We start from the raw sequence: 17,159 nt of genomic DNA on the forward strand, positions 1-17,159 counted from the left end.
TAAAAGGATTAATATCAATTAGTTTCGGTGCTAAAAAAAAAAAAAAAAAAAATAGTTCGCAATAATATGAATAAAGTTAGTCTTTTATTATGAAAAGTTAATTTTTATACACATGTTCAAAAAGTTTCTTTATAATTTCAAAAACATATTACAAAAATAAGTGAACGGACAAATACTTGGAAATTGTTATAAAATGATTAGATAATTAAGCAATTTTCCTCATTCAATACACTTCTTTATGTGCACCATTTATTACACTAAGCATATTAAGACTGTACTTGATTTCTTGCCATGGCTGGTGTACCATATACTGTTAAAAAAAAACACGTAATTTTAATCAGAAATTCTCCGTAAAAATGTACTGTTCTCAGCCGTATTTCAGTAAAATACCGGCGACCGTAATTTTACCCTACTTCATTATTATATTTTACGGGTTGGTGACCGTAATATCACTCCTTTACGTTTCTGGAACAGTAAGAATCCTGGAATAAATGTTACCAGGAATTTACAGTTTTTATTTTTCTAATACAAATTTTTAACAGTTTATCCTTATCAATGGTATTAATACCCTCAGAGCCTTTAAACATGCGGCCCCGAGACTATATAATAAGCTCCCACAAAACATTCGAATGATTGAAGACATTAAGGCTTTCAAGCGGAAACTGAAGACTTTCTTATTTCATGAGTCTTTTGACAGTGACGATTCAACAGTAAATGAACAATATGTGACTTGAAAAGATAAATACTGTGAACGAACAAGGTAAAACGACAGTGGAGGTCCTGTGGAGAGTGGGGTTCCCCTGCTGTATGGGACCGGAAAAGCAGCCATCAAAGTAAAGTGAGTAAAGTAATCTTTCGCTTGAGATCAGTGATATCTCCTATCTATGTTCCTTACACGATATCTTTAACTTCTATTGACGTGCTTTTCCCCCATTCGTATGGGGTAAGCACAATTGCCTTCTCTTGAAGGACTTTGCTTTGGCTTTGGGGTAGACCATAGTCCCAATCGCCTGCCCTGCCTGACATCACTTACACCCTGGTAGTCTATGTTCATGTGATGTACCAGTCACCAGCGTCCTTCCTCACAGCAGCGAGGAGTCCTGGAGCGGTTAGGTCGACAGTTCGAGACGTGTGAGGTGTCTTATGTTTTTAGAAGGTATTAGAGGGGCTTTGTTTGTGTATGTATTAGTCTGTAACACCCATTTGCTTTATGCAAACCAATTCGTCGATTACATACATAATCCTGAGGTGTCTACACGGATAGCAAAGTGTCAGCCTCTCTGACTGGTCGCTTTAACATAACCTATAGCAAGAGGTCCAAGGGAATGCTATGTGGTGATTAAGGTGAGCAAGGAATTGGGTCATCCCTTCCAATCCATCGGTCTGGAAATGTTTGATTCCAGAACCCACGAACGTGCAGTCTTCAACAAGGTACCTGAAATACATCACTGCGTTGGTTAAAAACTTTGATAGCTGTTGAGGGATGAGAACAAATCTTAAGCTATCTACTCCAAAGTTTTTGTAATCATTATCATCATCATCTCCTCCTCATTAAAATGTAAAAACTCTTTATGGACATCCTGTATATATAGTAATTTCAAAAATTACGAAAGATACTCATTTGTAAAGAGGACTATAGTAGAAAAAAGAAGCCGAAGCCAAAACTAAGATGATCCCAAACAACATAAATTCCGTTATTAAAGAATCGTCTACAAGACGAAGAAAGGAATCAGAAAGAAAAACAAAAGTCTTAAACAGACCAGACCATCCAGAACGGAACGAAATATATTAATGAAAATTACATTTCTTCAAGAAACTGTTTAGTCAAAGATGAGACTCTTGTGCGGTAAATTTTCATATCTTCATCATATGCTCATAATGAGACTCGTCATCAGTGCCTCAATCTATCTTTATTTTTCTTTCAGGAAAGTTTAGCGTCCACACATTACTTCCGTAAAGGACAGTTCGCTCAACCATCCTTTCACGCATTTCAACTTTAGATTCCTTGAACACACCTTTTACTTCCAACATCTTTAGCATACCAACTGCTGCCTTCCTCGTTTCATATATTCTTTGATTTTCATCTTCTTTATCATAATTATATTATGTGATAGGCTTTCTTACATGTTCTTAGCTTCTATTTTATCATCTTTATTCACTTTCAATTTTTTTTCCTCTTCCAAACACTTTCACTGTTCTCTCCTTAAGTAAAAATGTCCAGATAGTTAAGGGATCGTTACACATTTATCTCAGACTCACTTTTATCAGGTAATCCAATTACATCAAAAGAAAATCTTACCACATTTAAAGAAAGAATAATTTTCCACATTATAAAACATTAACTTGATCTTTATCGTATCTCTTTCAGACTTAGCATAATCTGCTTCAAGGGTCATATGATCTAATTACAGTTTCTGCTTCATCTAGTCTGCCATTACAAACATTGTGCTCATAGATCATCTACTTTGTCGGTTACTAATGAACTAAACAATAATCACTTGTATATATATATATATATATATATATATATATATATATATATATATATACTGTATATATATAATATATATATATATATATATGTGTGTGTGTGTGTTTGTGCGTGCATCAATATATGTATATATATATATATATATATATATATATATATATATATATATATATATATATATATAAATATATATATATATATGTGTGTATGTGTGTGTGTCAATATATATATATATATATATATATATATATATATATATATAAAACATTTCATATATATATGATATATGCATTATACATGTAATATAGATATATATATAAATATATATATACATATATATACATATATATATGTGTGTGTGTTTATGTATATATCTATAGAAATATAAGTACATATATATTCATATGCATGTATATGCATATATATTTACGTATATATATATATATATATATATATATATATATATATATATATGTATATATACTTAAATGTATGTATATGTATGTATGTATATATATATATATATATATATATATATATATATATATATGTGTGTGTGTGTGTGTGTGTGTGTTTATGGTTATGCTTAAGAATATATTTTCCTTTCTACTCTGTTTAACTTTCTTGGTTTTCTCTTTTATTCCTTCTTTCCATAAATTCAGTGGAAATTTTAACTAATTTTCCTCATTCTTTAGTTCCTTCACCAACTTCTTCAGTTGTATTTACTTTTCGGCTATTTTTTTTCTAGTTAAAATCTTCAACTCTTTCTTTCTTTCTTTAGACTTAATTTATAGCCATAGTAGACTAATACTTCAAATGTTTCATTTTATTATCTTTATTCCATTTCTAAATATTTATTATCATCTCTTTTTAATCAATAATTCAATTCCTTTGTAATTCTGCTATTTACATTTTTCCGTTTTTCATTTAAAGGTTTAAAGGCCGCTCATGAATGGCAGAGGCAAGGGACAGTGACATTGCCCTATCAAGCAGGACATAATTAATTTTCGCATCTTCTTTAATCTTTCCTTTTTCTGATAATGCTTCCTATGGCCTATTTTTCTTAAAAAAAAATTAAGTTTATTCATTTACTATTTTGCTTCTTGCTATAAAAAAAGTTTCCTTCTTCACATGCTAAAATTCCACTTTCATTTCCTTCTTTCCTTCTTCATTTTCCATTTCTTCTGAAAGGAATATAATGTTTTCATAATGAAAGAAGAATAAATTATTGCTTAAGGAAAAGCATGATTGTTATTTCATACCATGAAAAACATAAGAAGAATGGTGTCTTCATTATACACAAGTTAAATCTTTTTATTTGAGAAAAATAACAATGAGGATATCTTTTGGAAAAAAAAATCCATAAGATAAAAAATATAACAATGGGGAGGGTTGGCGGCAGGAAAGGCATCCGGCCATGAAAAAATTAGCCAAAACAACTACTGTATGGTCAGTGAGTATAATCAGAATGATAAATATATATATATATATATATATATATATATATATATTAAAAGTAAAAATCTCTAAAACTGTTCCTTCATCGGTCATTTAGAAATTTAAGTTTGAATCATAAACATAATAGAATCAGGTCATCATAAACAGCAATCTAAATCAGGTATAGAATAATGACGTCACCAATCAGTTCCTATTCCTATTCTTTAACCTCTTTCTCTCCTAATTCACGTTCACGACTCCCGCCCGCCCTTCCAGTTCACCTCCGGGAGGCCGGCCGCCTAATGAGAGATCCCAGGGGCCTCCTGAGGGGGAGGTCCCCCAAGGCTCATCACCGAGGGCCACACCCCGCAGCGGATCTGGTATAAAAACGCGAGCAAAGAAGAAGTTGTCATCATTACGCCACACAAACCCGAACGAGAAACATGGCCCTTCCGGTAAGAGGAGCTTCCCATTGATTGATTCATATAGTGCATTTTGGGTTCTCTCTCTCTCTCTCTCTCTCTCTCTCTCTCTCTCTTGATAATTAAGATCATCCAAAATATAATATCTCTCTCTCTCTCTCTCTCTCTCTCTCTCTCTCTCTCTTTATTTTTCATAACTAAGATCATCCGAAATATACATCTCTCTCTCTCTCTCTCTCTCTCTCTCTCTCTCTCTCTCTCTCAAAATTTTACTATTTCCATTCGTGAAAAAATTCTGTTGACAATATTGAATTAAAACTAGAATTTATTTTACATGTCAGTGGAATACTTATTATAAATATTTTAACTTATTACGCAAGTTTATTAAATAACTCGAAATAATATCTTTTTTAAATATAATTAAATTAGCCATTTATAAAATTGTAAAAGGTTAGACCATCCACCTCAATCAGATTCTTTTTTGTTTCTTTTTCTTATGATGAAAAAAATATTAATAAACACTTCGAATAATGCAATTCATCTTCATTAAAATTGACGTTTTTTCATAGTTATCTAAATAACAAAGTTTCTCATTATTTCTAACTGTACCTCTTATAAAAGGCTGATGATTGATTTTGCATCCTATTCAAAAAGCTACGTATTTCATAGTTAACCTCCGTTTAAAAACAACCTAATCTTTATTATTATTATTATTATTATTATTATTATTATTATTATTATTATTATTATTATTCCTAGCTAAGCTACAACCCTATTTAGAAAAACAGGATCCTATAAGCACTAGGGAAAATAACACAGTGAGGAAAAGAAATAAGTAAACAGATAGACTAGTGTCTAAGAGTGTACCCTTAAGCAAAAGAACTTTACCCCAAGTGGAAGACCAACGTAAAGAGGTTATGACACTTCCAAGTTTAGAGAACAATGGATGCTGGAGTGTCCTTCGCCTAGGAGAGCTGCTTACCTTACCTTCTATCCTTAGCAAGTGGAAAGTGGCCACTTAACAATTACAATGAGTGAAGAAGAATATTTTTGTTATTTTACTGTTTTCACCTATATGAGGACAGAGGATACTGTGGAAATAATAGGCCAGACTATTCGGAGTATGTGTAGCGAAAGGCAAATGAGCCGTAACCAGAGAGAGATCCAATCAAAGGGCCAAATAATTCTCTATCAGTAGTATCTCAACTTCTCATAAAGTTTAAAGACTTTTTCTTATGATTACTTTCTCAACTATCAGTTTCTTCAGTAAACAAATAGTTAGTACACAATAAGTTTACCATATTATATTGGCAATAATTTTCCATTGCTAATCCATTGTTTGTCATTCATTATCACATGTTTATCGGTATTATTTGATGATGTTTATAAGTCACTTCTAATTCTTCTTCTTCTTCTTCTTTCCAGATTGCTTTCGTATTTGCCCTGGTCGCCTCAGTTGCGGCTTCACCCGACAGAGCTCCAAGCTACGGCTATACACCGGCTCCCGCCCATGAGGTGAGTGACGTCATGAGTTTTACTCGGTTGTGAAGGTTGCAATCTTCTTCACTCTCCCTCTCTCTTTTTCTCTAATAGTGAGTACACAATATTCTCTCTCTCTCTCTCTCTCTCTCTCTCTCTCTCTCTCTCTCTCTCTCTCTCTCTCTCTCTCTCTCTCTCTCTCTCACCCATATTTTTCTTCTCCAGCACATTCTAAGCATACGATACAATTCAGTTATGTGCTGTTGTTATTACAGTAGTCGGTTCATTGTTATTTTTCGATTAATTTCCAAACCAATTTCCAAGTGAAGGTCTTTTATTTTCATGGCGGTAGTATTCCCATATTGTGCATAAACATCCCGAGCAGATTCCTGACCGAACCCGTCACTGTTTCAATCATTAAACATTCCGTTATTAGTGGTATTACGATTTCCGTTTTATTTGGATTAAGCAGGTCCAAACCACATTAATTGTTTTCCTTTGTTTTTTAAAGATATGTGTAGAGCATTCCATAACAAATACCTCATTTTGAAATGTCTGAGGAGTGTGGCTTTTCCTAAAGAAAACCCGATTACTTAAATTTTTTATTATCGTTTGATAAAAATTAGGAAAGCTCAACTATCAGAAGAAAATGACCAGTGAAATTCTATTTTTATTTTATTCAGTGCAATTTTGCAGTTGGTAGCTTTCAGAATTCAAACTATTCGATAAAACTTCAGCAAGGATGAAAGAAATCTAAACTTTGTTTGGGATGAATGAAATTTCATGCACGAAAATTACGTGCCTCATAAATCCAAAAGTTGCGTATTCACATAAGAAGTAGATATCTCTTAACTAAATTCTTTTTTATAATAGTTAGTATTCTGTAGGACTATTTCTCTCTAAGGTACGATCAAGCCAGATCCATATCCATTTGCCTTCAAATACATACATTGGTTACCTAACTTTTTCAGTAAATGTAAACGTAAAATCTTTCTTAAAAATTGTCGTAAAAAAACGGTAAAAATCCTGGAATAAATGTTGCCTGACATATACCGTTTTAAAAGCGAATATATTGACGTAAAGAAGTGATACTAAGGTCACGAACCCGTAAAAGATAATAACAAAGTACGGTAGATATTACGGTCGCCTGTATTTTACTGGAATACGGCTGTGAGCAATATATTTTTACGGAGAAATTCCAATTAAAATTACATTTTTTTAATAGTGTACATCATGGTATTAATCCTGAAATACTATTCCTCTCTTCCCTCCTTTATCATCAATTGCCCCTCTTCGTTAATGTCTCCTCTTTTATCATCAATTGCCCCTCTTCGTTAATGTATCCTCTTTTATCACAAATTTCCCCTCTTCATTAATTTCTCCTCTTTTATCACAAATTTCTCATCTTTCATGAAAACTTAGGGTCCCGCTCAGTACGACTTCAACTACGCCGTGAGGGACCAGTACTCAGGCAACGACTTTGGCCACCAGGAAAATCGCAATGGATACGACACCCAGGGATCCTACTACGTCCAGCTTCCTGACGGTCGTCTGCAGAAGGTCACTTATTACGTCAACGGAGACTCTGGCTATGTAGCTGAGGTCACCTACGAAGGGGAGGCTCAGTACCCTGCGCACCAGCCCTCTTACAGCCCAGCTCCAGCCTACAAGCCCAGTCCAGTGTACACACCAGCCCCAGCTTATAAGCCCAGTCCCGTTTACACACCAGCCCCATCCTACAAGCCTCGTCCATCCTACAGGCCTACTCCATCTTACAGGCCACCCACATCAGGTTACGGCAAATAAGCATCGAAGGTGTCTATGGAATAACGAATCTATTTTTGTAAATTAATTTAACACGATTATCTCGACTAAAAATGTTTTCTTATTTCTTACAATCCACCTCACTTTTACACCTACCAAGTTATGTCCTGAAATGTTTATCAATCGTCCAAAATCCCTGAAAGGGTTTTAACAAGGAGTGTTAAAGGAAGGTTAAATATAATTATCAATATTACAAGCTAAGCTATAACCCTAATTGGAAAAACAGGATACTATCAGCTCAAGGGCTCCAGCAGGGGAAAATAGCCCAGTGAGGAAGGCGACTATAGTGTTTTTGTTTCCTCATTAACTCACCTTTTTTAGTTTTCTTTTGTCGGTTTCCTTTTCAATTCGTTCTCTCCAATATAATCTGATCCTACATCAGAATATTATGATAACGAACTGCAACAAATGATATAGTTCTGATTGCCTCTAGTTGTTGTGGTGGCCTATGTGGTAACGTCCCTGACTGGTGATCGCCAGACTTGGGTTCCAGTCCCGCTCAAATTCGTTAGATCCTTTCGTCACTGCAACCCCACCCTCCTTGTGAGCTAAGGATGGGGTGTTTGAGTCATCAACAGCCATTGCCTGGCCCTCCTTGGCCCTAGCTTGGATGGAGAGGCGTCATGGGCGCTGACAATATGTATGAATGATCAGTCTCCAGGGCACTGTCCTGTTTGATAGGGCAATGTCACTGTCTCTTTAAATGTACTGTAATGCTAATTGAATTCCACTCCCAAATATCGTCTAACATCGCAAATCTAAGAAAAAATGTTTTCAACAACACAAAAAATGTTCGGAAACACTTTCAAGAATACATCTCATGAAATTGAGTAAATCGACGAATATGTAATATTTTATCAAAATTTAATAAATTGCAATCGTTAAACTGACGTCATAAGAACGTTGGTCGTCGGATATTTTTATAAGAGGATTAGAAGCTCGTTTATAGACTGGATGGTAATTGAAAATTATTATTATTATCATTATTATTATCATTATTATCATTATTATTATTATTATTATTAATATCATAACTTGCTAAGCTACAACCTTAGTTGGAAAAGCAGGATGCTATAAGCCCAGGGGCCCCAACAGGGAAAATACCCCAGTGAGGAAAAGAAACAAAAAGAAAAAATATTTCACAAACAGCAACAACACCTAAACAAATATATCTTACATAAACTATAAAAACTTTAACTAAACAAGTGAAAGAGAAATAAGATATAATAGTGTACCCGAATATGCCCTCAAGCAAGAGAACATTAATCCAAGACAGTGGAAGACAATGGTACTAAGGCTATGGCACTACTCTAGACTAGAGAACAGTGGTTTGATTTTGGAGTGTCCTTCTCCTAGAAGAGCTGCTTACCATAGATAAAGAGTCTCTTCTACCCTTACCAAGAGGAAAGTAGCCACTGAACAATTATAGTGCAGTGGTTAACCCCTTGAGTGAAAAAGAGTTATAGGAATGTTTGTTAACGAGCGAAGCGGGCCACGATACGGCAAAGACCATTTGAACGACGTGATATGAATCAAGATGGAATAAGATATGAATCATAGGTAATTGTGGTACTTTAATTTTACGCCATTTACTTGGACCCTTTATTTTTCCAACTAATTGTCTTTTGTGTTTTTAAGGTTTTCTGAGCATTGCTATTACTGCAAATCACTCGTTTGTGACGTTTCATTACCTGAACACATTGGTTCCCCGCTGCGATCCACCATATTATCATTATCATTACCATTATCATTATCATTATCATTGTTATTGTTTGTTAAGCTACAACCCTAGTTGGAAAAGCAGGATGCTATATGGGGGTAAGAAAATTCTTAAACTGGTGGTTTTCACAAACATTCCTGAACAAAAAAAAAATTAATTAAAAAAAAAACAGTTGGAAGAGATATTTGTTTCCTGTATTTGTGTATATATAGAATTATCACTATACAGTATTTTCCGACGTATAGTATATTCCTGCCGCCATAAATATGAAGAACTAGAAAATAATGGGACCATATATATGGGAGGTCAGCATCGCCAGAGAATCAATTTTGATTCAGATTTATAATTATCTACAAAAAAGGATTGATATCAATAACTTTCGGAGCAAAAAAATAAAAAGACAAAAAAACAGTTCTCAATAATTTGAATAAAGTTAATCTTTTAATATGAAAAGTTAATTTTTATACACATGTTCAAAAAGTTTCTTTATAATTTCAAAAGCATATTACAAAAAAAAAGTGAACGGACAAATACATGGAAATTATTATAAAATGAGTAGATAATTAAGCAATTTCCCTCATTCAATACACCTCTATAAGTGCACCATTAATTACACTAAGCATATTAAGACGGTACTTGATTTCTTGCCATGGCTGGTGTACCATATACTGTTAAAAAAAACATGTAATTTTAATCGGAAATTCTCCGTAAACATTTACTGTTCTCAGCCGTATTTCAGTAAAATACCGGCGACCGTAATTTTACCCTACTTTATTATTATATTTTACGGGTTGGTGACCGTAATATCACTCCTTTACGTTGATATATCCGTTTCTGGAACGGTAAGAATCCTGGAATAAATGTTAAGAGGAATTTACAGTTTTTATTTTTCTAATACAAATTTTTAACAGTTTATCCTTATCAATGGTATTAATACCCTCAGAGCCTTTAAATATGTGGCCCCGAGACTATATAATAAGCTCCCACGAAACATTCGAATGATTGAAGACATTAAAGCTTTCAAGAGGAAACTGAAGACTTTCTTATGTCATGAGTCTTTTGACAGTGACGATTCAACAGTAAATGAACAATATGTGACTTGAAAAGATAAATACTGTGAACGAACAAGGTAAAACGACAGTGGAGGTCCTGTTGAGAGTGGGGTTCCCCTGCTGTATGGGACCGGAAAAGCAGCCATCAAAGTAAAGTAAGTAAGTAAAGTAATCTTTCGCTTGAGATCAGTGATATCTCCTATCTATGTTCCTTACACAATTTCTTTAACTTCTATTGACGTGCTTTTCCCCCATTCGTATGGGGTAAGCACAATTGCCTTCTCTAGAAGGACTTTGCTTTGGCTTTGGGGTAGACCATAGTCCCAATCGCCTGCCCTGCCTGACATCACTTACACCCCGGTAGTCTATGTTCATATGGAGTACCAGTCACCAACGTCCTTCCGCCCAGCAGCAAGGAGTCCTGGCGTGGTTAGGTCAACAGTTCGAGACGTGTGAGGTGTCTGGTATGTTTTTAGAAGGTATTAGAGGGGCTTTGTTTGTGTATGTAATACCCATTTGCTTTAAGCAAACCTATCAGTCAATTACAAACACAATCCTGAGGTGTCTGTACTGATAGCAAAGTGTCTGCCTCTATGACTGATCGCTTTAACATAACCCATAGAAAGAAGTCCAGGAGAATTCTGTCTGGCGAATGAGGTGAGCAAGGAATTGGGACATCCCTTCCAACCCATCGGTCTGGAAATGTTTGATTTCGGTACCCATGAACGTGCAGTCCTCAACAAGGTACCTGAAATACATCACTGCAGTGGTTAAAATCTTTGATAACTGTCGAGGGAAGAGAACAAGTCTTATTGAGATATCTCGCCCATGGTTTTTGTAATATATTTATGGAATTGTAAATAGACCTTATGGACATCCTGTATATATGGTAATTTCCAAAATTACGAAAAACACTCAATTATAAAGATGACTACCATCGAAAAAAAGAAGCCGAAGTCAAAACTAAGATGATCCCAAATAGTATAAATTCCGTTATTAAAGAACCGTCCACAAGACGAAGAGAGGAAACTGAAAAGAAAACAATTTATTAAATTACCCAGTTTCTCATTAACGGGAAGATTTATTTAAATGAAAATTGCAGTTCTCCAAGAAGCTGTTTGATCAAAGATGAGACTCTTGTGCAGTAAATTTTTATATCATCCTGAGTGCCTGAATCTATCTTTATTTTTCTTTCAGGAAAGTTCAGCATCCACACATTACTTCCATAAAGGACAGTTGACTCAACCATCCTTTCATGCATTTCGACTTTTGATTCCTTGAAAATAACCTTTTACTTCCCACATCTTTTGCATTGCAACTGTTGCCTGCTTCATTTCATATATTCTTTGATTTTCCTCCTCTTTATACCCATCTTATTATGTGATAGACTTTCTTATATGCTCTTAACTTCCATTTTATCATCTAAATTCATTTTCAACTTTTTTTTCTCTTTCAAACACTTTCAAACTCTTTCACTGGTCTCCTTGATGTCCACACAGTTAAGGGATCGCAACACATTAATCTCAGACTCACTTTTATCACGTAATCCAATTAAATCAAAACAAAATCTTACCACATTTGAAAAAGGAATGATTTTCCACACTACAAATCATTAACTCGATCTATATCGTATCTCTTTCAGACTTATCATAAGCTGCTTCAAGGTTCATATGATCTAAATACAGTTTCTGCTTCATCAATTCTGCCATTACAAACATTGTGCTCATAGATCATCTACTATGTCGGTTACCACTTTACTAAATAATAATATATATGTATTCATATATATATACATATATATATATATATATAGATATATATATATATATATATATATATATATATATATATATATATGTGTGTGTGTGTGTGTGTGTTTGTGTGTGTGTATATATATACATTTTATATACATATGCTATATACATTATACATATAATATAAATATATATATACGTATATATATTGTTTATCTATTATTCTATCTATATATATATATATATATATATATATATATATATATATATATATATATATATATATATATATATCTGTGTGTGTGTGTTGTTGTTGTTGTTTATGTACTGTAAATATATATAGAAATATAAGTACATATATATTCATATACCTGTATATGCATATATGTATATATATATATATATATATATATATATATGTATATATACATACTTAAATGTATATATACTGTATGTATGCATATATATATATATATATATAAGTATGTGTGTGTTTATGGTTATGCTTAAGAACATGTTTTCTTTTCTACTCTGTTTAACTTTCTTGGTTTTCTTTTTTATTCCTTCTTTCCATAACAAATTCAGTTGAAATTTTAACTAATTTTCCTCATTCTTTAGTTCCTTCACCAACTTCTTCAGTTGTATTTACTTTTCAGCTATTTTTTTCTAGTTAAAATCTTCAACTCTTTCTCTCTTTCTTTAGACTTAATTTATAGCCATAGTAGACTAATACTTCAAATGTTTCATTTTATTATCTTTATTCCATTTCTAAATATTTACCATCATCTCTTTTTAATCAATAGTTCAATTCCTTTGTAATTCTGCTATTTACATTTTTCCGTTTTTTCATTTAAAGGTTTAAAGGCCGCTCATGAATGGCAGAGGTATGGGACAGTGACATTGCCCTATCAAGCAGGACATAATTCATTTTCGCATCTTCTTTAATCTTTCCTTTTCCTGATCATTCTTCCTATGGCCTGTTTTTCTTAAAAAAAATTTAAAGTTTATTTATATATTATTTTGCATCTTGTTATAAAAATGTTTCCTTCTTCACATACTAATCTTCCACTTTCATTTCCATCTTCTTTCCTTCTTCATTTTCCATTTCCTCTGAAAGGAATATAATGTTTTCATAATGAAAGAAGAATAAATTATTGCTTGAGGAAAAGTACGATTGTTACTTCATACAATAAAAAAAAACATAGGAATGGTGTCTTCACTATACACAAGTTATTTTTTTTCATTTGAGAAAATTAACAATGAGGATATCTTTTTGAAAAAAAATCCATAAGATAAAAGATATAACATTCAAATGACGTCCTCGTTCTTATATACATATATATATATATATATATATATATATATATATATATATATATATATATGCAGTATATGTGTATATATACAATATATATATACATATATATATATATATATATATATATATATATATATATATATATATATATATCAAAAGTAAAAATCTATAAAACTGTTCCTTCTTTGCTTCATTGGTCATTTAGAAATTTAAGTTTGAATCATAAACATAATAGAATCAGGTCATCGTTAACAACAATCTAAATCAGGTATAGAATAATGACGTCACCAATCAGTTCCTATTCTTATTCTTTAACCTCTTCCTCTCCTAATTCACGTTCACGACTCCCGCCCGCCCTTCCAGCTCTCCTCTGGGAGGCCGGCCGCCTAATGAGAGGTCCCAGGGGCCTCATGAGGGGGAGGTCCCCCAAGGCTCATCACCGAGGGCCACACCCCGCAGAGGATCTGGTATAAAAACGCGAGCAAAGAAGTTGTCATCATTACGCCCCAAAAGCCCGAACGAGAAACATGGCCCTTCCGGTAAGAGGAGCTTCCCATTGATTCATTCATATATTACCTTTTGGTTCTCTCTCTCTCTCTCTCTCTCTCTCTCTCTCTCTCTCTCTCTCTCTCTCTCTCTCTCTCTCTCTCTCTCTCTCTCTCTTTAAATATTCTGTTCATTATTACACAATAAACCTTATTTTCATCTTTCATTTGTGGCAAAAAATATCTTAAATTGTAGTTGACATGATTTTACGTCAGTGAAATGTTCATTATAATAATTTTTCCCTTGATTTGGAAATTTGTTGAATAACTCATCACAATACTGTAATTATTCAGTCGGTACTTTTCTCTTAGTAATGGCAGAAGAGACTCTTTAGCTATGGTAAGCAGCTCTTCTAGGAGAAGACACTTCAAAATTAAACCACTGTTCTCTAGTCTTGGGTAGTGCCATAGCCTCTGTACCATGGTCTTCCACTGTCTTAGGATAGAGTTCTCTTGCTTGAGGGTACACTCTAGCACACTATTCTATCTAATTTCTCTTCCTCTTGTTTTGTTAAAGTTTTTTATAGTTTATGTAGGAAATCTTTATTTTAATGTTGTTACTGATCTTTAAATATCTTATTTTTCCTTGTTTCCTTTCCTCACTGGGCTAATTTCCCTGGTGGGGCCCCTGGGCTTATAGCATCCTACTTTTCCAGCTAGGGTTGTAGCTTAGCAAGTAATAATAATAATAATAATAATAATAATAATAATAATAATAATAATAATAATAATAATAATAATAATAATAGGTTTAACCATCCTCCACTTTGTCCTTTTTCTTATCAAATATATCGCGAAGGATGAAATTCATCTACAAGTGAGTTTATTTTTCATGAACATTGATGTTTATTTTCATGCCTTTCTAAATAACTAAGTTATTCTTCCTTTCGTTCTTATGCAACATCTAGTTCTTTTGGGACAGTTTATATATTATATTTTTAATCGTTTTAATCCCGTACTTTTTGTTAAGATTTATCTTAATAATTCAAATCTGTGTTGCTATTTTGTCAGTATTTCTGAATTCAATTTTTAACTATGCTTCTCATAAAAGGCTGATGATTGATCTTGTATCCTATTCAGAAAGTCGTATATCCTGTAGTTAACAATCTGCTTATTATTATTATTATTATTATTATCATTATTATTATTATTGTTATTATTACTAGCTAAACTACAATTCTGGTTGGAAAAGCAAGATGTTCTAAGCAATAGGTCTCTAACAGGGAAAATAGCCAAATGAGAAAAGGAAATAAGACAGTGGAAGACCAACGTACAGAAGTTATGACACTACTCAAGTCTAGAGAACAATGGATTGATTTTGGAGTGTCCTTCTCCTAGAAAAGCTGTTTACAATAACTAAAGAGTCTCTTCTACCCTTAGCAAGTGGAAAGTAGCCACTTTACAATTATAATATAGTAGTTAACCTTTTGAGTGCAGAAGAATCTCTTATTATTTTACTGTTTTCTTGCATATGTTATATGAGGGAAGAGGAGAATGTTGAATTTTTAGGCCAGACTATTTGGTGCATGTGTAGGCAAAGGCAAATGAGCCGTAAACAGAAGGGAATCCTATCAAAGGGCCAAATGACTCTCTAGCGGTCGCATCTTAACTTCTCATAAAGTTTAAAGGCTTTTTCTTATGGCTACTTTCTAAACTACCTTTTTCTCCAGTAAACAAATAGCTAATAGATAATAAGTTTACCATATTATATTGGCAATAATTTTCCATTGCTAATCCGTTGTTTGTCATTCGTTATCAAATGTTTATCGGTAGTATTTGATGATGTTTATTATAGATTTCTAATTCTTCTTCTTTCCAGATTGCTTTCGTATTTGCCCTGGTCGCCTCAGTTGCGGCTTCACCCGACAGAGCTCCAAGCTACGGCTATGCACCGGCTCCCGTCCATGAGGTGAGTGACGTCATGAGTTTTACTTGGTTGTGAAGGTTGCAATCTTCTTCACTCTCCCTCTCTCTTTTTCTCTAATATTGAGTCCTCTTTCTCTCTCTCTCTCTCTCTCTCTCTCTCTCTCTCTCTCTCTCTCTCTCTCTCTCTCTCTCTCATGGCAGAGTAAACCATTACCTATATTTTCTTTCTCGAACACATTCTAAACTTTTATTGGACAATCATATGATGCAGTTCGTCTATATGCTGTTGTTGTTACTGTCGTTAGTTTATTGTTATTTCTTTAATTAATTTGCCAACCAGTTTTCAAGTAAACGCCTTCTATTTTCATGGTGGTAGTGTTTCCATATTATACTAAAACATTCCGAGTAGATTCCAGCCAGTATCTATCCTGTATTTGTATCAACACACTTGCCATTATCAGTTTTATTACTCTGGCAAGAAGTCGTAATGAACAAGTTGATTGGTAACCCGTCTAGCAACATTTTTCCCCCAATATGGAAAATAATTTACAACCAACAAGTCTATGAGGATTTAACTCTTTTGAGTGTCATTTGATGTAATAAACGTCCACTATTTCAACTCTCTTCATCTTCATTTGTCGTAATTGATATCCAGTAATTACCAGCTCTATTTCTTTTACCAATTAAGTATATGAAAATTATGCAAAATAAGCAACATTATATATCAATGAAAAGTATATTTATTCAACTATATGATAATTAATTTCATAAAGCGCTATCTTGTATATTTTTGGAGGAAGATGAGTTATATCAATTGTTAAAAAAATAGTCCTGAGGCTTGAATGCTAAATCCTTTAATGAGATGTTGACGCTCAAAAGGTTAAAGTGCAAAAACTTTATTTTTCCAAAAATTACTTTGGATTTTTTTACGATTAGTATTTAGGTTACGAATGAAACACAAAACCACTTTTGCAGTTTTTTCTTGGTTCATAGATATATGGAGAACATATTAATTTAGATACATCATTTCAAAAGGGATGAGGAGGAAGAATTTCCTTAATGAAAAAACGTAAAATACTTAAATTTTCCAATATCGTTTGATAAAAGTAAGCGTGGAAATTTTAACTATTTTGAAGTCGGCAGCTTTTAGAACTCGAACTGTACTGTACGATATCAACTTCTGCAAGGTTAACAAACAGAAACATAGATATTAATTGCAAACGTTTCGACGTTTTAAATGTCATCATCAGT

At 33.2% G+C, this 17,159-nt stretch overlaps 2 protein-coding genes across 2 annotated transcripts in view; both read left to right on the forward strand.

The window, feature by feature from the left end:
* Nucleotides 1-4,208: 4,208 nt before the first annotated feature.
* On the forward strand, nucleotides 4,209-7,701 carry LOC137623024 (cuticle protein 7-like). The gene is made up of 3 exons (XM_068353644.1): nucleotides 4,209-4,383; nucleotides 5,776-5,865; nucleotides 7,252-7,701. The coding sequence occupies exons 1-3, from the start codon at nucleotides 4,372-4,374 to the stop codon at nucleotides 7,633-7,635; spliced, it is 486 nt and encodes a 161-aa protein (XP_068209745.1). The 5' UTR covers nucleotides 4,209-4,371; the 3' UTR covers nucleotides 7,636-7,701.
* Nucleotides 7,702-13,968: 6,267 nt separating this feature from the next.
* LOC137623022 (cuticle protein 7-like) overlaps nucleotides 13,969-17,159 on the forward strand; it is a 4,171-nt gene continuing 980 nt past the window's right edge. Inside the window, exons 1-2 of the mRNA XM_068353643.1 lie at nucleotides 13,969-14,036; nucleotides 15,862-15,951. Coding sequence (XP_068209744.1) covers nucleotides 14,025-14,036; nucleotides 15,862-15,951 — 102 coding nt within the window. The 5' untranslated portion in view covers nucleotides 13,969-14,024. The remainder of the gene's footprint in view (nucleotides 14,037-15,861; nucleotides 15,952-17,159) is intronic.

This window comes from Palaemon carinicauda, chromosome 30 (assembly GCF_036898095.1).
Source record: "Palaemon carinicauda isolate YSFRI2023 chromosome 30, ASM3689809v2, whole genome shotgun sequence".
In the NCBI taxonomy this organism is placed as follows: domain Eukaryota; kingdom Metazoa; phylum Arthropoda; class Malacostraca; order Decapoda; family Palaemonidae; genus Palaemon; species Palaemon carinicauda.

Excerpts from the sequence above, each read along its gene's own strand:
- LOC137623024 (XM_068353644.1), top strand. Across the intron at positions 5,866-7,251 it reads CACCGGCTCCCGCCCATGAG|GGTCCCGCTCAGTACGACTT; the intron begins GTGAGTGACGTC and ends ATGAAAACTTAG.